At 58.4% G+C, this 21,712-nt stretch overlaps 7 protein-coding genes and 1 non-coding gene across 8 annotated transcripts; 5 read left to right on the forward strand and 3 right to left on the reverse strand.

Annotated features, from left to right (window-relative positions):
• Nucleotides 1-430: 430 nt before the first annotated feature.
• BXZ73DRAFT_47206 (5-methylaminomethyl-2-thiouridylate-methyltransferase) lies at nt 431-1,859 on the forward strand (the record flags this gene model as incomplete). Its single annotated transcript, XM_048019835.1, has 7 exons — nt 431-481; nt 530-667; nt 725-884; nt 939-1,238; nt 1,297-1,480; nt 1,534-1,683; nt 1,733-1,859. 7 exons carry the CDS (start codon nt 431-433, stop codon nt 1,857-1,859), a joined length of 1,110 nt encoding a protein of 369 aa, XP_047877765.1.
• Nucleotides 1,860-2,342: 483 nt separating this feature from the next.
• BXZ73DRAFT_90123 (SAPS-domain-containing protein) lies at nt 2,343-5,867 on the forward strand (the record flags this gene model as incomplete). Its single annotated transcript, XM_048025514.1, has 11 exons — nt 2,343-2,353; nt 2,404-2,613; nt 2,680-2,881; nt 2,941-3,075; nt 3,138-3,707; nt 3,758-4,453; nt 4,504-4,685; nt 4,734-5,154; nt 5,216-5,387; nt 5,497-5,540; nt 5,565-5,867. 11 exons carry the CDS (start codon nt 2,343-2,345, stop codon nt 5,865-5,867), a joined length of 2,946 nt encoding a protein of 981 aa, XP_047877766.1.
• Nucleotides 5,868-6,049: 182 nt separating this feature from the next.
• BXZ73DRAFT_47291 (uncharacterized protein) lies at nt 6,050-7,189 on the reverse strand (the record flags this gene model as incomplete). The annotated part of the gene is made up of 7 exons (XM_048019849.1): nt 6,050-6,211; nt 6,269-6,364; nt 6,465-6,522; nt 6,608-6,710; nt 6,778-6,855; nt 6,932-7,085; nt 7,154-7,189. The coding sequence occupies 7 exons, from the start codon at nt 7,187-7,189 to the stop codon at nt 6,050-6,052; spliced, it is 687 nt and encodes a 228-aa protein (XP_047877767.1).
• A 326-nt stretch (nt 7,190-7,515) lies between these two features.
• BXZ73DRAFT_t106 lies at nt 7,516-7,605 on the reverse strand. Its single transcript has one exon. It is a non-coding gene; the product is annotated as a tRNA-Ala (tRNA).
• A 3,076-nt stretch (nt 7,606-10,681) lies between these two features.
• On the forward strand, nt 10,682-13,000 carry BXZ73DRAFT_47161 (acetolactate synthase; the record flags this gene model as incomplete). Its single annotated transcript, XM_048019829.1, has 5 exons — nt 10,682-10,872; nt 10,937-12,353; nt 12,413-12,605; nt 12,664-12,869; nt 12,920-13,000. 5 exons carry the CDS (start codon nt 10,682-10,684, stop codon nt 12,998-13,000), a joined length of 2,088 nt encoding a protein of 695 aa, XP_047877768.1.
• Nucleotides 13,001-13,853: 853 nt separating this feature from the next.
• Nucleotides 13,854-15,538, forward strand: BXZ73DRAFT_90126 (Prephenate dehydrogenase; the record flags this gene model as incomplete). The annotated part of the gene is made up of 7 exons (XM_048025515.1): nt 13,854-13,981; nt 14,037-14,092; nt 14,146-14,262; nt 14,316-14,464; nt 14,514-14,665; nt 14,721-14,928; nt 15,089-15,538. 7 exons carry the CDS (start codon nt 13,854-13,856, stop codon nt 15,536-15,538), a joined length of 1,260 nt encoding a protein of 419 aa, XP_047877769.1.
• Nucleotides 15,539-16,605: 1,067 nt separating this feature from the next.
• BXZ73DRAFT_47098 (uncharacterized protein) lies at nt 16,606-18,485 on the reverse strand (the record flags this gene model as incomplete). Its single annotated transcript, XM_048019812.1, has 2 exons — nt 16,606-18,087; nt 18,297-18,485. 2 exons carry the CDS (start codon nt 18,483-18,485, stop codon nt 16,606-16,608), a joined length of 1,671 nt encoding a protein of 556 aa, XP_047877770.1.
• A 557-nt stretch (nt 18,486-19,042) lies between these two features.
• On the forward strand, nt 19,043-21,685 carry BXZ73DRAFT_101618 (plasma-membrane choline transporter-domain-containing protein; the record flags this gene model as incomplete). The annotated part of the gene is made up of 6 exons (XM_048014960.1): nt 19,043-19,998; nt 20,057-20,443; nt 20,494-20,870; nt 20,926-21,103; nt 21,155-21,230; nt 21,290-21,685. 6 exons carry the CDS (start codon nt 19,043-19,045, stop codon nt 21,683-21,685), a joined length of 2,370 nt encoding a protein of 789 aa, XP_047877771.1.
• Nucleotides 21,686-21,712: the final 27 nt, after the last annotated feature.

Here is a 21,712-nt window from a genome sequence, read left to right on the forward strand (position 1 = left end):
CAGAGAGGGATATGTGGATATTTGGCGTCCCGGATATCAGAGAAGCAGAGGCAAGAAGGGCCGGGGGGGTCGAGGATGGAAGTGGTGGAGGAGGAGGGGTGGCAAGCTGAAAAGCTGAAGCCGACTCGCGTGGCGCCCATGGCATACCCGTTCCTTTCCCGGTCCGTCACCCCGCTTCCAAGCTGGTTCCTCTACTCCCGGGGGCACCTGTGCCCCTACTCCACCCTAATATTTCTCTAATATCTCGCAGGAGAGCTCGTGACTATCAGACACTCCATGTCAGGATGGACCGCCTCAGCACTGCGCTCTTTGGCTCTTCTCCGTACATATGGTACGCGACAAGTACCCAAGAAAGGTGACCGGGGTAAGCTCTGTTGTCTTATGTCCTGTAGCGGAAGCTTACCTTAGTACTCGCGCAGTCGTGGTGGCCATGTCTGGAGGCGTAGACTCGTCTGTGACTGCTAAGCTTCTCGCAGACCAAGTATGTTCTTCGAGACGCTGCTTCGATGGTACTGACCTTCGAGCTCAGGACTTTGACCTATCAGCGGTCTTCATGCGCAACTGGGATACTCGAGACGAGTCGGGCACGGATGATGGCTGTGAATGGAAGAAAGACTGGGAGGACGTGCGAGACGTTTGCCGCTTGCTTGGGATCCGGTGCGAGATGGTGCGTGCCCGCGTTCATGGGGACCTTAAAGCTTCATGTATGCACTCTCTTCGTTAGGTCGACCTCTCGCGCGAATACTGGACGCGCGTTTTCGAGCCGTCATTGGCACTTTGGGAGAAGGGATTCAGTCCAAATCCAGACGTGTGGTGCAACCAAGAGGTGAAGTTCGGCGCGCTCATGGATCACATCAAGCCCAAAGATGCGTGGATAGCTACAGGTGAGTGTCATAACCTCACTCCCGAATGTGCCAGCACCAAATTCGTGTACGCAGGCCACTACGCGGACAAGAGGTGGGCCCTCCCGTCTCCAAACATGGCCAATTTCCTTGCATACAGCAAGATGGAACCTCGTCCGCAACTCCGTCGTCCCGTTGATGCGAGTAGGGATCAAACCTATTTCCTGACGGCCATCCCCGAGCGAAGTCTTGCGCGTACTCTCTTTCCCCTTGCCCAGTACAAGAAGGGGGAGGTACGCGAGATGGCACGGAAATGGGAGTTACCCACCGCCACCAGAGATGAAAGCAGGGGGATCTGCTTTGTCGGCAAGAAACGTAGATTCGACAGCTTCTTGTGTGAGCCATGTGTATCGTTATTGAAAAGCTCGCACATACTGATTATCGTGCGTGGCAGCTCAATATCTGGTCCCGAAACCAGGGCCTTTCATTCATCTTGAGACTGGTAAAGTTCTCGGGCAGCACCAGGGCTTGTTCACGCACACCATCGGTCAACGTGCTCGCCTAGCCAGCCAAGAACACGCGATGTTCGTAGCCAAGAAGGATATACAGAAGAACGCACTGTATATTGTTCCACGATCGTGAGTACTTGTCTGCAATATGTATGCTGACCACGGTGACCCACGTATCGCAGCGATCATCCGTCACTAAAGTTCCAGACTGCAATAGTCGACAACTGGAAATGGATATGGGAGGACTGTCCACCTCATGGTCTGGACGCGGAAGGCTTTCGTGGGACGATCCAATATCAGAGGTCTTCAGCGAGTGCTGCCACAATTCATCGGTCAGTTCGTTCTCTTGGTACACATGGCAATCTCTTACACTCTCAATAGTATCGATGACTCCAGGATGCGTGTAACATTCCAGGAACCACAGCCGGTCACCGGCGCAGGCCAAGTCTTCGCCATGTATTCCAAGGACTGGTGTCTTGGCGCCGGCTCACTTCTTGAAACCAGCTAGCCCAATGAACATCTTGTGCAGCGCCCCAAGAGCAGCGTCGCGCACTGTGCATGCTGCCCTTCTGACCGGAGTGCGGTAGCCTCGGGAGATTTGAGGAGGGGGTTCGAGGGCACACTGGGTCCCACAACTCAATCGTCGATCAATCTTGTTCACTCAATCTCATCGGGCAGTGTGCGACCGCTATCGACGTTGCATTGAGGTCGTTGTAGACACGCTTTCATGTAGTCGTTACGTACAATCCACTCCTCGTCCTCAGTGCGCGTGGGCGCCCATTCAGAGCCACGCAGACTGCAGTGCACGCACCGCGCTGGGGAGTCCCGCCTGTCCAAATAGGCAGGTCGAGTCCCCCAGCAAGTGGCCCGACCCCGCCTTGTCTCTCCCGCCCACCTCGCCTTGTCTCCGTCTGTGCCACAACCATACCCTTGAGCTGCCTGCTGGTACCGCCCGTGTTCTCCGAGTCTTTCTTGCTCGACGTGACGCCGCATGTTTTGGAGGTACCGGCGCCACACCCTCTGTTAGCCCGCTGAATCGAGCCCGTCAGCAGATTCGGCTTCCACAATGCCTCTGCGATTGACGAGCTTCTAGCTAAGGACGAGGTCTCGCTGGAGGCGATCCTCGACGAGGACGACCTCTTGCAGGAGTGCAAGGCGCAGAATGCAAAGCTTATCAATTACTTTTCCCGTGTCGACGTCCTCCACCGCCTCCTGGGTTACGTGACGGGGCAGATCGAGGGCGACGAGAAGGGCGGCTTCAAGTGAGTTCTGCGTTTGCGCGTCGGCGTGGTGCGAGCGATGGCTGAGGAGTGTGCTCCTCCGTGGAGGTACCCGTATGTTGCGACCGAGGTCTTGTGCAGCGAAATATGGTCCATCGTCGAGACGTGCATCGCCAACCAGGAGCAGCTGCTCGTCCCTTTCTGGGAGACAGTTCTCGACAAGTCCCCGGAGGAGATGCGGAGCCAGGTCATGATGGCGGCACATTTCGCAAAGGTTAACGTTGCGTTCCTGAGCAAGAAGCCTGCAGAGGTAGCTACCACCGCTCCTCGTCCCCGTCCCCGTCCTGTCCTGAGCGGAGGTGCCTATAGATGCTGGCATTCATCCAAGCCCAATCAGAGATTGTCGAGCGGATTCTTCACCATATAGAGTCCCCCCCTTTCGCAGATCTTCTCGTGAGGATCATCCAACTAGACGAGCATCCGGCCGGGGCGGGCGTCCTTGAAGTACGTCGTTTCATGCTTGCTCGGTGCGCTCCTATGCATATCTCTTACCTTTAGACACACAGTGGCTATCGAGAGAGAACCTCATGTCTCGCCTCATCAGCCTCTTGTCCCCGGCGCATAGTCCCGACATGCATACAGTCGTCGCTGAGCTCATCAAGGGTATCATTTCCATGGCTGCGCATTCTCCCGCTGCAGGAATGTCGGATGGCTTGTCCCATCCTCCCGCGTCAAATGTCTTCGCCCGGGAACTTGCACACCGAAACAGCGTCTCCAAGCTCGTCAGCTTCATCCTGTACGAATTCAAGAGCGACCCCGCCACCTCAGAAGGCTCGGCAGTTACCCAAGAGTCGGCAGCGTCGTCGGTCGTGCAATCAATATGTATCATCATCGAGCTCATTCGACAGAATAACTCCGACTATTTCGAGCCCTACCTTTTCCACACCCTCCGCACACGCCTCATTCAGGTCCAGCAACAGATCCAAATGAACCCGGATGGCGCGCGTGAAAACCTGGAGACAGCCATGAAGGAAATGGTGAACCGCATGGGCGTTGTTCACCTGGGGCCTGTGTTAGACCTCATGTGTGAGCATCTCAGTAAGCTCCAGAAGTTCCTGAAGGAACCCCGATCCGTGGTATGATTGGTCTTGTCCTTTCTTGCGGTGGATGCTCACCGTGCATATAGCAAGGCCCCGTCTTGACGACGTTGGGTTCGATCCCACCTCTCACCTTCGAGAGGTATCGAATATGCGAACTCTACGCCGAACTACTCCACTGCTCAAACATGTCTCTTCTCAATCGCCCCTCCGAGTACGATCACCTGTACGACTCTGAAGGTCGCCTACAAGGTGGCTTGTCGGGCCTGGAAGAGCTAGCTCAAGTCATCGCCATCGGCAACGGTAGTGGAGACAACGACGGTATGGATGACGAGGAAGACGACGAGTCAACACATGAGTTCCCGGTTTCGCACGCCCCATCCTCGAATTTGACAGACTCTGATGAGGACATGAGCGCGGATGAACCCGGGAGCTCAGATGACGACGCTATGGAGGAGATCGCTATGTACGATCCTCCAGGGACTGGTTCACAGCACAAGGGTTCGGAGTCGCCCAGAGATTCTCCCGCGTCAGCTCTTTCGCCTATGGCAATGTCTCCTTCACCCAGTCCACCTCCATCTACTTCGCCTGGTGATATCAACTCCTTCCCTCAACGTCGGAACCTATGGAGTTCGGACTCGGATACGCCTCAACAACGGCCGCGATCGAGCAGTTCCCGAAGAAGTGTCAGGCGGTCGTTGAGGGAGGTACAGGGTGAAAAGCCAGTGCTCGGAGAGAGATTGAAGCAGAGTTTCTTAAAGGCTAACATGGCGTCAACGTTGTTGGTGAGTCGGCTCTTGTATAATATGGGGTCATCTCTGACGCGTCACTACAGGACCTGTTCTTTGAGTTCCCTTGGAACAACTTCCTTCACAGCGTTGTGTACGACCTCATACACCAGGTTCTAACAGGACGTGTCGATGGCGGTGCCAATCGAGAGCTCACTGTTTCGCTCTTCCGGGACGCGCGTTTGATGCACCGCATCATCGAAGGGTCAAAACGAAACGATGTGGAGAGGTAAGTCAAGCGTCTGTTTGGGAAACAAGCCTAACGAGATGGCCGTAGCGAAAAGCCAAAAGGGGTCAGACTGGGATACATGGGTCACCTTACTCTCATTTCAGAAGACGTAATTGGCGCCCTTGAACATCTCCCTCCAGACCTCCGACTCCAGATTGCGCAACATGCTCCCCAGCCCGAATGGGACGAATATGTCACCGGCCGGTACAAAGAGACGAAGAAAAAGGATACCAGTCTGCTCGGTGGAGGGAAGCCCGTGGTGGCCCCGTCAATACGGAATGGCGCGGCGTCGTGGAAAGTCGACGAGGCTGATGTTGCAACATCCGCACCTGGCCGGTCCGGAGCAGAGCAGAAGCAGTCGACAGAAGAGCCCCAGGGCGAATTCAAGCGGGGCGCCTCGCGACGTGAAGGAAGCGCGGACTTCAGCTCAATGCCTTTAGACGACGATTTCAGCTCAACGCCGCAGCAGGTAAGCGTTTCCTCTTGCACTGGTTCTTTTCGCGTTCTTACCTCACGGTCGTGGCGCTTAGTTTGCTAACTACCTCGTTCACGAAATGCAGTCTGAGCACCTGGGGTCTGCCGACGATGGGTCCGATGATGACGAAGATGGAGGCTGGCTGGCGCAGTCTCGCTTCGAGTTACGACCTCCGCCAGTCACCGCGCGCCAGCACGACGGCGATCGCAAACCGCTGAGTGCAAGTGGTAGTTTCGAGGTATAAGTGTCTTCCGCGATATCTGTTACACGCATCGGCTGAGATCCCATGGCAGGATTCGTTTGCTCCAGGCCCATCCGCTCAGCCGCCCTTCCAAGATCCATTCGATGACGTCAGTAAATGCTGTCTGAATGCTCAACGTGTCTAACTGCCGGCCTCCCACTAGGATGCCTTTGGACCCTTTTCTGATACTGCTGCCACGCCAAGCAACGACCCATTCTCATTCGCGACCACAACCTCTGACGACTTCATGAACGAGAGTGCCTTCGAATCCTTTGGTGATTTTGGGGACTTCCAAAGCGCCAGCACGAGCTCCTTTGAAGACGAAGGCACTCTCACGCCCACTGGCGCGGATAGCTGGAGTTTCGCGAGCGTATCGAGCGCCGGGTCAATGGAGGAAGTTGAACGGAGAACGGAGGACCCGATCTCAGAGGACGAGCACGAACGGACTGCACGACACGACAACTAGACCACCTGTACCATTTGTACTCTGCCGCTGTGTTATCGCCTCGTGTTCCGTGTAGTAGAACTTGTTCCTTCGTCCACCTGTCAGACCTCCGTCGAGCCATGTCGAACGTTGCACCTCCAAGTCCACTGCCCCGAAGTAGCGTACCACGATTTGTTATAGAGCAAATTCAGACACAGAGCACTCTACTCAGGCTTGTAAAGATAGCCTCCCTCCCGCTGCACGGCGTTGAAGTCGAGCGTGGCCAGCAACTTGCCCGTGCTGTCCGTGAGGGTGCACGCGACCTTGTCGCCCGGAACAACAGGACCGACGCCGGACGGCGTGCCCGTGAGGATGAGATCTCCTTCCTGCAGAAACAGACAAGCGGATGAGCGTGGCTCGCCAGCCCGGAGCGGGGGCCGCACCTCGAGCGTCATGATCGTAGAGATGTGCTGGATAAGGCGCGGGACTGGGAAGAGCATGTCCTTGGTGTTCCCGTCCTGCTGGACTGTCCCGTTCACCTGCGCACATGCCACGACGACATGCGTCTCGCGTCAGCGGGCCCGGCCAAGACTCCGAAACATCGCACGGGAGAGCGCGACGTCGCGGCGCGGGGCGCACCTTGAGAGTCAGGCCGAGGTTCGCGGCGTCCGCCACGGCGTCCTTGGGCACGTACGCGCTGCACGTCAACGGTCAGCGCGTCCCGACGTCTGCAGGGTCGTACGACAGACGAGAAAGCGGGCCAAGCGGGCGCGCCGGCATACCTGATGGGCGTAAAGGTGTCGAAGCCCTTGGCAATCGTCCAGGGCAGACGCTTGGCCTTGATTTCCTCCTGCACGTTTCGTGCCGTCATGTCCACCGCGAGCGCTGTGGGTGCATCATGAGCGAACTGGGCTCGGTGGCGACGGCGGCGGCAGGAGAGCGTGAGACGAACCGTAGCCGGCGATGTAGCTCTCTGCGTCGGACTCGGAGATGTTCCGGCCGCGCTTGCTGACGACGACGCCGAGCTCGACTGCGATAGGATACAAATGCAAAATGCCATGAGCCGGTTAAATCGCACAAGACCGCGCCAGAAGCGAGGCACGGACCTTCGTAGTGCGCGACGACGCCGTTGGGGATCTCGACGTTCCCGCCGGAGGCGAGGTAGCTCGTCGTAGGCTTGAGGAAGATGATCGGTTCCTTCGGGATGGCGTTGTTGAGCTCCTTGGCGTGCTCGCCGTAGTTGCGGCCGATGGCCACAATCTGGCGCGGGGACGGCGCGGAGTCAGCGTGGAGGTCCTCGGCGCAAGCTAGAATCACAGACGGCGAACCTTCTTGCCTTGCTGGATGAACGACGCGGCAGCCATGCGGAAGCTTGTCTGGCTGAAGGATCTGTGAGGAGCAACAGGAGCGCGAAGGGTGGTCCTGAGAGTGCTACGTGCTGTCGCCGTAAACATGTTTTGGCCTCCCACTCGCACAAACCTGAAGGTAGTGGCCGGATAAAGGTGGCGACGTGGACGATTTACACGCAACGAGCGTGACGGGCGCTTATCACCAGATGCATGTTGGGGGTTTTCTGTACCTCGACTACTGCTCCTCAGCCTACAACAAACATGGAAAAAGCTCTAATAGCTCAGATGATCAATAGAATTGTTGTCGAAAACAAAGAGAAAAGCATCGAACATGCAAAAGCTGGACAAATTGGGAATTGAACCCAACACCTTCCGCATCCAGTATTTCGATGCTGCTAAGCGGATGTGATAACCAACTACACCATTTGCCCATGCACTGGTACTAAGCATGCAAGTAGATACCTCGTTTTTGTAAGAGTCCCTACTTTAGCCCTTCCTATGCCGTCATGTTTCGACTCGACACAATTGTATCGATGGAGCACCATTGGTCTGGCAGCGTGCTACTCGAAGTGTTGGTCTGCAACTTAGCCCGCGATGCCAGCAGCGTCAGCATTCTGAGATGCTTCTGAGCACCCTCCAGGCCATCTATTTTGAGGACGCTCCCTTTTTCTTGTTGTGACCCGATTTTGACCAATTTGTAGTACTGCTTGTACCTGACGCCTACCAGACGATGACGACTATGGATATGCCTCTGAGGAAGGTTTGAAGCAGTTGGCTGCGTGAAAGAAACGGCCAGCCGATGTCATCCTAAAATTCAAGGAGATACACGAGTTGCTTGGCCGCCTACATTGAAGAGGGAAATGGACAGAGGTACTCGCCTTGGCGCCGCGCTTTCTTGAATTCCGTCTTCGCTGGTTTACCTTCAGCACATGCAAAGACATTTTCAGCGGCGTTCGCCCCAGCAACGCATAGCACTAGAGACCGCCGCGACGCGTTCTATGTGGCGTTCGTCGCGCCGTAAGTCGGACAAGGGTTTGGCAACAGACTCGGCGGCTCGTCTGGTGCGGTGGCGTACCGAATGGGGCACACGTCGCGGCGTCGGAGCGCTCGGAGGGGCGGCCTGGGCCGGGAGCGCCCGCGCGGCATGCACGGCAGCGAGTCCTCTGCCTGGTGAGAGATCTCTTGGCTTGCCAAGTTGTCCACCGCTGAGGCCCTTGGCGCGCATGGGAATCCCCTCCAGCTCTTATAGTTGCCCTCCGCCAAGGGCCTTCTCGATGCTTGACCTCGCCTTATAACCTGCTTCCGTCCGGGCTCGCCCTCTCCTCGTTCCATCCGTATCATACCTCCACCGCTCCTCTGCTCACTCACGCTGCTTCCTCTCCTCGCGTCCAAGTGGTGTCTCTGCCGACCAGCAAAATGAGCGCACACATCCTGCTACTATGCCTTTTCTCAATTACCGCTTCTGCCGCACCGCTACATATACGAGCGGGCCCTCAGGAGTAAGGTCGCCCTCGTTAACCACACCCCCTGCTCTAACGTGCCCCCCCGCAGAGGTGCCTCAAATTCAGGGGAGGAGGAACAGGGCCCCGACGGACATCTCGATGGGCGCTGGATTATCGCGGTAGCGGTCGTGTCGGGTGCGTCGCACTGGATCTTGTTGCCTGGCTTGCTGTTCACATTCCCTCAGCTCTCATGATTGCTGGTGTTGCCGCCATCGTTTGCTTCATCAAGATGCGACAAAGACGCCGCCGCGCTGAGCTCGTACACTCTCGTCCCGAGGTCGCCCCCTCGACCCGCAGTCACCCGCCCCTCGACCCCGAGCACAAGTGGAGAGGTCCGTATGCTTCTAGAGCATCGTACACGCGGTCCCCTTCACCGGTAAGTGTCGGGTGCATGCAAATACAACCCTGCGTGTTATGTTTTAACGCCAGCTTCTGAATGACGCTCAGCCCACACAAGCCCATCTCCGCGATGCCAAGTGACTTGTTCGGCGATGTGTCCGCTCCAATGACCACACGCCGACGCGCGCGCACAAGGGTGAGTGCCCTCCAACTCTCGGGGTGCCAGTACGGTACTAATGTTGTCCGCAGTTCCGCCTGCTGTCTGTCGCTCTGCTACCGCGCTTGCGCCCGTATCTGCCAGCCCCCGAGTCCTCAATCTCACAGAACTGCCGCCCTAGAGCCGGCATCTCACGAAAGGGCGTTTGCGCGGGTCTCCTTCGTGTCGAAGAACCTTGCCGCGTCACATCGAAGCGCGAGCCATCCGCGCTTCTCGACGAAACCGCTCGGCCTCCGCCACTGCAGGCGAATGTCGGCGCCCCCACCCGCCGCGGGAGCTCACCATGCTCGTGTTGTTGTACTACCATCTCATTTAATGACCTGTATCATAGACTCATCTTATCACACGAGGACATCCTCGTGCTCTCCGACATGCCCGCGCCCAGGCCGATCTGCGCTCTGGTTCGTTGCCACAGCCAAGCGCACTCCCAATCCACAGGACGGGATTTGTGAGGCAGGAGGGGCCTCGGACGATCGGCTCCGTTGCATCGTTGGCGTGGGAGTTCTGACGTCGATCGAAGCGCTGCTTGAGCGTGGCTGGGCGCGCTCAGCCGGTGCTCAGCGTACTTAGCACTGGGAATACTCTTTGGCCGACCCACTCCGCGCGGTACACGTCCTATGCCGGCAGTTGCAACCTCGCAGGCACGCATAGAAGAACATCGTAATGAAGGGGACGCTCGGGCCGGGAGACTCGGGGGTTCCGCGGAATTTCGGAGTGGGACTGCTACCGACTCGCATGGCTCGTACGTATGAGCGCAGTTACTAGACGGGCACCCAAAGTATATATATATATGTCATGAAGTCTTCTTCCGGAGCTGCCGTGCTTGGGTACTCGTAAAGTACATAAAGGGCTTCCCTATTATGTGCACGAATATACACCCTCCGTAGAGTGTCTTGTCTTGCCCCTCCGTGCACTCTGTTCCCTTTATGGTTACGCACATAAGGAGCGAGTCAGAACCGGGATAAGCGCCGCCGGCACATCGGCATCTAGATATAGTCGCCAGAACACAAAAGCCCGAGGGCCCATGCATCATGGGGGCTTCAATTCAATTCGGGTGTCGTGCGTCGGAGGGAAGGATCGCTTATGGGTCGTTCCCAGAGTGCTCGTTGCTTTTCTTGTTCACCACACAACATACATAGTACCTCTGCAAAGAGCAGGATCCCCAAAAGAGCCCCGAAAGCCGGTCATCGAGGAAAGCTGCGGACCAGATCACGGAAGAAGTTCGGCCCGGCGTTCATCGCTCGAACGGGAAACCTGATGTCGCCCTAACCCTAGGCTAAGGGCAGTGAGGAGCGGGTCAGGTGACGGGTGGAGGGAATGACTCGGGGGTCGTTTATAGTGAGGTGCATTTTGCGAAGAGCCCGCCGTGCCCCGGATTTTTCTTGGACTGCTCCCCCACTGCTCAGCCTTGCTCTCGCTGCCGCCGCCCTAGTCGCCGCCGCTGCCAGCATGTCTCTGCCCGCTTCCAGGATCCGCGTGTCGTGCGCCTCGAAGGCGGCCACGCCTGCGCAGCTCGTGCGCGCACGCTCCACCGTCGCTGGCTCCAGTGCCTCCATGCTCGACGCCAAGTCGCGGGTGCAAGCCCATGCACGGAACATAAGCAGGTCAAGCCCCCGCGAGGCCACTGCTACCGGCTCCGTGTACGTCCTTGTCTCTTTTCTACGCTCCCTCGTCCATCGGCGTTAAGCAAGCATGCGCATGTAGCCGTCCGCAGCCTGCGCCAGGCTTCCAGCAGCTGCCCACAAAAAACAACACTCCTTACCCCCCACCGTCCCTTCCCTCACCCTCCGAAAGTTACCTCGACCATTCCTTCGTTGGTATGTCCGGTGGCCAGATCTTCCACGAGATGATGGTCCGTCACGGCATCAAGCACATCTTCGGATACCCCGGCGGAGCCATCCTCCCCGTCTTCGACGCCATCTACAACTCGCCCCAGTTCGACTTCGTGCTCCCAAGACACGAGCAGGGCGCAGGACACATGGCGGAGGGCTACGCACGCGTGACCGGCAAGCCGGGCGTCGTTCTCGTCACCTCCGGACCCGGCGCGACCAACGTCGTGACCCCGATGCAAGACGCGCTCAGTGATGGCATTCCTCTCGTCGTGTTCTGTGGTCAGGTGGCGACCTCAGCCATCGGCTCCGACGCGTTCCAAGAGGCGGACATGGTCGGCATCTCAAGACCATGCACGAAGTGGAATGTCTTGGTGAAGGACCTTGCCGAGCTCCCTCGCCGCATCAACGAGGCGTTCAAGATCGCGACCTCTGGACGACCGGGTCCTGTCCTCGTCGATCTGCCCAAGGACATCACTGCCGCCGTCCTGAAGACCCCTCTTCCTTACAAAAGTACCACTCCGGGCAGGCCGCTCGGGCTTCCTCAAAACCCGCTGCAGCCAGCTAATCAAGCCATCGACCATGCCCTCATCCATGCCTCCGCGAACCTCGTTAACCAGGCGAAGCGGCCGATCATCTACGCCGGCAACGGCGTTCTCTCCTCCCCCCTCGGTCCGAAGCTGCTTAAGCAGATTGCGGACCAAGGCAACATTCCGGTTACGACGACGCTGCAGGGCCTTGGCGCGTTTGACGAGATGGACGAAAAGAGTCTGCATATGCTCGGGATGCACGGCTCCGCGTACGCAAACATTGCAATGCAGGAGGCGGACGTGATCATCGCGCTCGGCGCGCGGTTCGACGATCGGGTAACGGGCAAGGTGGACATGTTCGCCCCGGCGGCGCGCGCGGCCGCCCTTCAGGGCCGCGGCGGGATCATCCACTTCGAAATCCAGCCGAAGAACATCAACAAGGTCGTGAACGCGTCAATCCCCGTGCTCGGCGACGTCGTCGCGAACATGGCCGCGCTCGCGCCGCTGATCAAGGGCTCGGAGCGCAAGGCGTGGTTTGACGACATCCGTGGTTGGAAGGCCAATTATCCGTTCACGTACGAGAAGAGCAAGCCAGGCGCGCCGATGAAGCCGCAGGAGGTGATCGAGGAGCTCGACGCGCAGACGGCGCACCGCAAGGAGGACATCATCATCGCCACGGGCGTCGGCCAGCATCAGATGTGGGCCGCGCAGCACTTCCGGTGGAGGCATCCGCGCACCTGCGTTTCGTCCGGCGGTCTTGGCGTACGTTGGATGTTTTCTCCAGTATATGTTTCGTGTTCTGACCCGAGTACGCGTTGCAGACCATGGGTTTCGGTGTTCCTGCGGCCATCGGTGCGAAGGTCGGTGCGCCCGACAAGACGGTCATCGACATCGACGGCGACGCTTCGTTCAGCATGACCGCGATGGAGCTCCAGACGGCGTCGACGCACGGAATCGGTGTGAAGTTCCTTGTGGTGAACAACGAGTTCCAGGGCATGGTGCTCCAGTGGCAAGGTCTGTCTCCAACGACGCCGTCGAAATTGATTATGCGCTGACCATGAGCGCTGGACAGATCTATTCTATGACGCGCGGTATGCTCACACGCGTATGAAGAACCCCGACTTCATCGCGCTCGCCAAGGCAATGGGCGTCCACGGCATCCGCTGTGAGCTTGCTGAGGATCTCCCGGCGAAGATGAAGGAGTTCCTGGAGTATGATAACTCGAAGCCCGTTCTGATGGAATGCGTGGTTGAGCGGAATGAGCATGTGTTCCCTATGGTATGTCACTCGCATGTTCTGTGCTGTTCCCGGTACTGATCCTACTGCAGGTTCCCGCTGGCAAGGCCCTGCACGAGCAGATCCTCCACTCCACGTTGCGTGAAGCGTATGCTGCCTCTAAAAAGCAATGAGCTCTGTGCACCTCATTTGCTGTCGACCTTTAAACTCAACCTTCCCACGTTTGGGGGATACCAGTCCGTACTGACCATTATCTACGCTTCACGCACTAGTTACCATACGCCAACCTGACGTCGTTTCCGTCGGGGCACATGTATTTGTTGGTTTCCACCATCTACCTTGGGAAGAAGCAAAAGTCCCCTTGGGGTCCATCCTGTATCTACTAATACCACAATTTGGAAAAAGGTCGGAGGGGCCAGCGGTGTTTGTTGTCTCATGACCTGCGGGAACGCGAGGACGTCTTTGCGGTCCCAGTACTGTCCGGCCCGAAGGCGAGCTGCAGCTGGGAAGTGTTATTCTGGTGCGGGAAGCTGGGTATCGTTCCTCGGCCGGAGCTTGAAAACGCGGGGCCTCCGCCGAGAACACACGTCGCACTAATCTACGATCGTCATCTTGCCCTGGGTGACGATGGAGGCACACGCGCACTGCCCTCTCTCTCTCTCTCTTCGAACACAACCTCCTTTCCTCCGCATTAGCGTACTTCCACCGTCACTGACGGTAGGGTTGCACATCTAACCCGTCTAGATACTTACTCGGCGCCCTATCCCGTCGAGTCACAGTGACTTGAACAACCATCAGGTACGCCAGCTTCCTGTCGGCGGTGAATGCAGAGCCTGCCAGTGTAAAAGATGCTGGTCGTAGCTATTCGACTCGAGCTTCTCAGACAGCATAACAACGATATGACAGGGCCCGTTTCCCTCTCACATATGGGCAACTATACCCACGTCTTCTGTTCTCCTTCGCGGTCATCATGTAGTCTTCATCACCGGCTGACCACCTTTGCTGCGCACTACTTCCCGTATCAGGATGACTACCATCCGCCCTGATGTCACCCCTGACTCGCCCGTGGACGAGCAACCCGCGATCGGGCTCATCGGCGTCGGCGCCATGGGCAGTATGTATGCGCGCCGCCTTTCCGAAGCAGGCTGGAAAAAGTGAGTGGTTTGCATATCGCGTCACTTCGCAGAGAGGCTGATTGGGTACTGGTAGAATCTACATCTGCGACTTGCCGGCAAAGTACGAAGCGCTGCAAGCGAAGTTCGCAGGTATGTGAGACTGTCCCTGGTCAGTCTAATGGACTCATACGTGCCGTGTGCAGACGTCCCGGGGGTGCATGTCCTGAAAGACGGGCACTTGGTGTCCCGTGTTTCGGACTTCATCATGTACAGCGTTGAAGCTGAATTCATTGACCGTGTCGTGGCTGAATACGGACCGTGTCAGTGTGTTATACGCACGCATGTTGCTTGCTTGGCTCACTTTACTCCACAGCAACGAAAGTGGGCGCGATCGTGTCTGGCCAGATTTCGGTAAAGGCGCCTGAAAAGGAGGCGTTCGAGAAATACCTTCCTCAAGATGTGCACATCGTCTCTTGCCACTCTCTCCATGGCCCCACTGTCTCCACCGTTGGACAGCCATTGGTGTGTGTGATAGCTTCTTAGGAAGAGAGGCAACTCATGTTCGACGTAGATCCTCATAAAACACCGAGCCTCTGATGATCATCTCAAACTGGTGGAGGGCATCTTCGCCTGCTTGAAGTCGCGCTACGTCTATCTTTCGTACGAAGACCACGACGTCGTCACAGCAAACACCCAGGCTGTAACGCACGCCGCATTCCTCAGGTACGTTGCTTCGTCTGACCTCCCTTCGCCTGTCTCACTCCTTTTGTCCTATCAGTATGGGTACAGCCTGGCACTCCTCCTCGTCTTACCCCTGGGAGCACGGGCTCTACGTCGGCGGGATCGAGACCGTGAAGGTGAACATCATGCTCCGCATCTACAGCAACCAATGGCACGTCTACGCCGGCCTCGCCATCCTCAACCCCTCCGCCCGGACGCAGATCGACCAGTACGCGCGCTCGACGACGGACATCTTCAAGCTGATGGTCGCGGCGACGCCGCGGCACTCCGCGCCCGCATCTACGACGCCCGCGCCAAAGTCTTCCCCGGCACCGACGACGACGGGGACGAGCCCGCGACGCCCTCCACGCGCGCGCCCATCCTCCTCTCCGAGGCGCTCCTCGACCGCTTCTCCCTGGGCGGGAGCCGCGCACGGGCCCCGACGGCCGCGCGAGCCCCGCGGGCGGCGCGCCCCCGAACTCGCACCTCTCCCTGCTCGCGATGGTCGACTGCTGGGCCGCGCTCGGCACGCGCCCGCTCGAGCACCTCGAGCTCGCGGCGACGCCGCTCTTCCGGCTCTGGATCGGCGTCGCGGCGCACCTGTTCCGGAGCCGCGCGCGGCTCGACGCGGCGCTCGCGGCGGCGCTGCACAACACGACGCACCGCGCGGACGACCTCGAGTTCGTCGTCGCCGCGCGCGGGTGGAGCCAGTGCATCAGCTTCGGGAGCTTCGCGCTCTACCGGCAGCGGTTCGGGCACACCGCGGCCTTCTTCGAGAGCCGGTTCGAGGAGGCGACCAAGGTCGGGAGCGCGATGATACAGGCGATCATGGAGCAGGACCTGTTGAGCACCTCTGCTGCTGCGGGCACGAATTGAGGGCTCGGCCGGGGAGACGAGGGGGAGAACGAGACCGTGACGACTGGGCGTTCAAGCACGAATGGTGGATTGGTAGCTTCAGGGACGAGCTGCCGGGCGGCGGAGCGAGTGGGTGCAGCTAGCCCGCATCGGGCAATGGCGGGTCGACGAAATCGGCTAGACTTAAACTTTGCGCGAGTCTAACGGACTGATGTTGATCTCGACGCGGACACCGAGCTGATCGAGACTCGAGAGGGCAAGGCGACGGAAGGCGACGTGATGATATGTTATATTAGAGTCGACCTGAGGTCGGCCGTACAAGATAGTAATACTTGAGACGAGGTGCCGCGCTACGTACGTCCGATGTGAGGTTCGAGGGGCAGCGAGTACGAGATATAGCGTCAGTGCAGTCCCAAGGATAGGTCGATGCTAGAGCGTTGGCAGGTGGTAAGTAAACAGCGGTCCGGCCGGGAAGAGTCATGTACAAGTGAGCAGCATATACGTTAGCGGGAGCAATACGAGATCGTATGTGTACTCAATCAGCGGGGGCAATACGAGCGGATAGGGTAAGACAACGAGGAGCTAGAGCAGAGGAGAAAACAAATGCGCAATATACAGCAGGGAGAGTGAGTAGCGAGAACGAAGAGAGTGTGTATGCGGTGGTGGCTAATTCAGGATGCAATCAGGACGGCATGTACGGAGACGGCGGAAAATACGAGTATGTTGATACAAGAGGTCTGAGGGCTCGACCATGCGAGAGGTGGATGGAGACTGCGATTACGAGCTGGCATGAGATAGGTTGTGCGGGGTAGGAGGATGATTGCGATAAACGAGCAGATGAATGAATGATGGCCAATAATGACCATGAGCGATGCTGTGTGCCTGCGATAGATGATTTTGGAACCTGCGGGGGTTGTACGCGACCTGGACCGAGCCGAGGTCCGATGTGGGTCGGAAGGCAACCCGGGGAATCTAAGAAGCCGAGAAACCGGTGCGATGGATGACTGCATGTGGTGAGACACGGCGGGAGTCCCACCTCCAGGAGGCACGATGCCAAAAGGTGCGAATCCCGTGGCGCTCGGGTACGTTTAGCCCTGCACCTCTGACAAGACCCCGACAGGAGGCGTGATGATGGGCACCCGGGCGGACAGTGATGGTGCGACGGCGACGCGCGTGACGCCCGCAGCCCGCTCCAGCCGCCGCTCCTCCTTGGCTGTCTGCAGGCACTCGAGCGTCCGCCGGAAGCTGCGCGCGTTCCACGTTGGATGCCACGGGCAGTCGAACGGACCGAGCTCGAGGCTCGGGAAAATGCTATCGATGGCGCGGGCGACATGGATCGCGTTCACGCCGTTGGCCTCGACATCGCCGGTGAGCCACATGTGCTTGAGCATGTGGTTCGAGGTGAACGGTGACGAGTCGGTGCCAACGGGGGCCGGTGAACTGGCGGTGCGGAGGTCGATAGAAGAGAGGATGAGAGTGTGGAGGTCGGGGCAACGCTCGGCGAATGCACGGAGGGACCAGATGGGGAGGGACCTCGACAACGCGTTGTATAGGAGAGTGAGCCGTTGGAGTCGTGGCCATGCGTGCGCCATCGCCTGGACGTCCCGTTCACTGAGCGACGTCGCTACGCCGCAGCCGACGAGGTTGATGACTTCGAGCCGGGGGAGGGTGAGCAGAGGGCCGACGCTTTCCAGCGTTTGTGCACAGCCCGTCCATGGTCCAGAGATACTGATGGAGCGCAGTGATGACGAAAACTGAGTGGTGAGGGTGGAGTAGACGTCGCGGAATTCTTGCCAGTTCTCGGGGCGGGAGACGAACGCGCTGAACGCGGCGAGGTCGGGGGAGGAAACGTGGGAGAGGAAACGTGTGATGAGAGAAAGACTGCCGTGCACACGGAGGGTGCGCAGCGTGCTGTATCCGCATTCGAATGTGTCTGGTTCGAATGCATCCGAATCCCCAGTAAGGTTGATGCAGAATTCCTTGAGGTCCATGAGGGCGCACGACTGCAGAAAGGGAACGTGGGTCGGCTGGAGTACATGGGAGGAGCAGTTGATTACGCGGAGAGACTGGAGGTTACGAAGGCTGCCTAAACCGAGGATGGAGGAGAAGGGGATACAGCCGGACAGGGTGAGGGCGTTCAACTGGGGAGCGACTTGGTTTATGATGTTTACGAAGACACTGTGGTGGTCAATCATTCGGAGCGCCATTGCGTCGGTGCCGGAGGAGAGGATGCCACCGAGGGTGAGCTCTCTGAGTGTTGGGGGAACGAGGGAGAGCATATCTACGTAGTCGAGCAGAACCCGTTGGTGCCAGTGGAAGTTGAGGAGCCTGTGAAAGAGCACAGCGCCTTTTAACAGGTAGTTGAACCGGCCCAAAACCGCGGGAGGGATTCGATCCAAGTCGGCGCGATGGGACAATTTCTTTACGAAGGAAGCGTAGTAGCGCACTCGGGAAAACTGTGAGTCTTCAATCTCATCGACGAGGTCCTGTGTTAAGAGAAGCTGGGTCAGCCTATGGCAACTCTTGACTGCCACGAGCGTTGAGGTTAAAGCAGCTGCCCGACTTGTGACCTGGACATAAGCAGTCACACCGACGGGGAAGCCAAGGAGGGGGGCGGAGCGGTACGCCACCGAGTGGCAAACAGAGGGGCAAGAAGTGTGGGCGCGACTGGGCGCTGGAAGCAGCGGAGGAGACATATGGTTAGAAGGAAGGAACGCACGTATATGAACGAGCCGTCTTCGTGGACAATGGGCCGGAAGGCGGGAATAACGCCGAAGACGACGGAAAGTGAGTCGACTTGGCGCCACAGGACGCGGAGGGCGGGGTCGCAGAGGGCCTTGCTCGACCTCGCGCAGCGGGCAAGGGCGGTGAGCCCCGGGCGGTCCTCACGGGTTGCGGGGAACGACGAGGGGGCGAGGTAGTCGAGGATGTGGAGGAGGACGTCGTCGTTCCACAGCCGAGGAGCCATGGCGAGCGGGGAGAGGGGGGAGGGGGAAGGTGGAGGTTAGGGAGAGAAAGGCGTGAGGCGGAGGGTGCCTCAGAGGACGAGAGACATGGCACGAAACGAGGGCCGAGGGCGAGACGATCAAAAGGTTCCTGCAAGGGCTAATACGCGTCTGGCCGCCGGCGTCGGCGCTCCACTCCCCTGGGCCGCTTTCGACGCCATGCGACCGCCACGCGTTCGAATCCCAGCGGCCGCGAGCTCATCAATGCATATATCTGTGCACTGGCATTGCCCCCTCGACCTCGGCGAGCATATTGCCCACCGAAATCACATAAATGTACATTAGCCCGGAGGGGCCCGCTCGACAAAGTCGGCGTGCTTGCGCGGAGGGGAGTCAGTTTGGCGGCCTGTGCTGTTGTGGCATGGCGTGCCATGAGGACTGCGTCCGAGAGCCCAACCGAAGCCTACGTAACCCTCACCTCAACCCCCACGTCCGTCCCCGCGGCCACTCGCTCACGCGTTCTCCACGCTGGCCCATTTTTTCGTCTCCGGCTGAGCTCGCCTACGGACGTCCACCTGCCATGGCCGCCTCGTTCGCGGCCTATGCATCCCAGTTTCTCAACAGGCAGCAGACCGGAGCATCAAGTCTGTCCTCCTCTCAGCCCCTCTTCTACTCATTTTCGACCGACAATGGCTCTCACGCAGGCAATCTCCGCGATGCCGATCTCGACGACCTCGACGACCCCCATCTACACACCAGCAACGTGAGCCGAGCCACAGTCCGCAGGGACCGCGATACGCACCGCGACGACGAGGACGACCCATATCTCCGCCTCGACGAGGACGACCCACGTCTCTCTCGCCACCAGGCTGCCTCTATCCCTCTCCTAGGGGTCTCGGATGCAGGTGCGAGCAAAGGCTGGCTCGCCCATGCCTCTCCTCTTCGTTCACCATCCCCGTCCCCCTCCAACTCTTCTTCCGACTCTGCCGGCCCTCCCCCCGACATCCTCCACGCCCGCGCCCCCTCTCCCCACCACACCCGTCCACCACAAGCAACGTCTCATCAACCTCTTCCGCCTCCTCGCACCTCCCTAGCACTCTCCCTCACAGAGTCCCTTCTCCCTCGGGACGGCCGCACGCGCCCTGTAGATGTCTTCTCCCTTCCCGACCCGCGATATGTTCCCCGCAACCGCAGGAAATTCAATGACTCTACATGGACCGCTGTGTGGCTGGCAGGCGTCGGCATCTGTCTCTTCTCCTCTATTCTCAGCCTCTTCCTCATCCGTGTCCCCGCCAACTCTTCAAGGCTCCCCTACACCACCCTACTACACACTGTCCCACTTCTCACGATCCTGACCTTCGTGAGCGCTGTTGTATGCTATGTGCATATATTCCTCCTCCGAGTCTTTGTCAAACCTGTCATGATCGCAACCTCTGTCTTCATTCCCGCGACATTGCTCATATCCGCGGTATGGGCCTTCGTGGGTAGCTTTATGTGGGACAACAACGTGACGCCCACTTGGGGAGAGACATGGGGGTAAGCCGTCACATCCTTCCGCCGATAATACCGCTCACATCTGACGGTCCGTCTACAGACTTCGACTATTCTCCCTTGTCCCGCTCGTCCTTGCGCTTCTCACCGGACGGCGACTCCTCAACCTCCCCCGCGACATCCACACTGCGTCTTCGTTGCTCAATCTCACAACTCGCCTGCTCATGGAGAACCCATTCCTACTCGCATTGTCTCCCACAGTCCTCTTGGCTATGCTCTTGCTGTCAATTCCTTTCATAACTCTCGCTTTCCGGCTCCTCTTGGTGGGCTTCACTACTTCAGACGGCCCACGGTCGGCGTGGCATGTCAGAGAGTGGGCGCATTGGGCCATAGCAGGCACGATCGGAGTCTGTTTGTGGACATGGGGAGTTGGGATTGGGCTGCTCCGCGTTACCTGTGCGGGGGTCATTGGTGCATGGTACTTCTCCGAGTGAGTACCTGTGATTTCACCGCGTTTGTTATGTCTGACTTGCCTTTCAGCCCTTCTCTACCTCCTACGCCTCCAGCGTCCACGCATACCATCCATGCTGCGTTAATGCGCTCCTCTCAACCATCCATCGGTACGATCGTGCTTTCCGCATTGATTGTTACCAGCATTCGCATCATGGGACTTCTTATCTTGGCTCTTCGTGCCCTTCCCGCGTATCTCCCCCCATACATGCGGATCGTCACGGTTGGCGCTGGGATGGCAGTCAGCTACTTGGAATCAGCAAATAGCTCATTGAGCACGTATGCTCTCATCTACACCGGTCTCACAGGCGATGCATTCTTCCCAAGCGCACGCAGGTCGCACGCGCTGACGGGCGCGGTGGAGAGCGCGTCGTTGGCTAACTACCGACGGCGGTTTAAGACGGAGCGTGAGTACTGAATAGCTCTCACCATGTTGACAACATGCTGATTTGCTTCCTATAGCTCCTTTAACGCTGCTCACAGTTGCTCCGCTGACGTTGACGTTCCCTTTTGCGCTTATCACATACTTGTTTGTTGCGCATACGCTTGGGGCTCCGGATTCTGCGTTGTCCGCGTCACTACTTGCTGGCGGTGTCACCGCTCTCGTCGGTGTCTTCTGTATAGGTCTCGTGAAAGACACGTACGTGCTCATTCTTTTTGTTGAATTCACGGTGCTCAAATTTATGTCCAGTGCGGATGCCCTCTACATATGTTACTGTATCGACAAGGAGGCAGGCGAGCGTCGCAGGGAAGAAGTGTTCGCATCTGTAAGTGGTCTTTAACATCCTTATAGCGTCTCGATCACCTGTGACACTTAGCACGTTAGTTCGAGTACGAGAATCGCCACCGCGCAGCTCAGACATCACAATCTCGTGCCCCACCTGCGCCACAATACCCTCATCCTCATCCACGTGAAAGCAGGCGACAACCACTCCCCACATCGCCCCCACCAGAGGACGAGGACGAAGAGGACGCACCATTCTTTCCGCATCAGCGCACCCCTCAGCGGGCCCCTGCGCCTCAGAGGCGAGAGCCGACCCCAGATCCTTTCGAGGCCGACCCGTCACCGTCGGAGCTGGAGGTAGGGCCTCAGGGCTTTCTGCTTCAGCACGACCCGTACGCCAGCTCCGGGTCGCGCATGCCGCTCAGCCAGCGCCATCTGGAGGACAGCGAAGAGGAAGGAGGGGATAGTCAGATGTTCCCGGGGAGTGACCTGTTCTGAGGTGGTCGCGCACACGGGGATCTCTCG

This window comes from Epithele typhae (assembly GCF_022376455.1).
Source record: "Epithele typhae strain CBS 203.58 chromosome Unknown BXZ73scaffold_25, whole genome shotgun sequence".
NCBI classification, from domain to species: Eukaryota; Fungi; Basidiomycota; class Agaricomycetes; order Polyporales; family Epitheliaceae; genus Epithele; species Epithele typhae.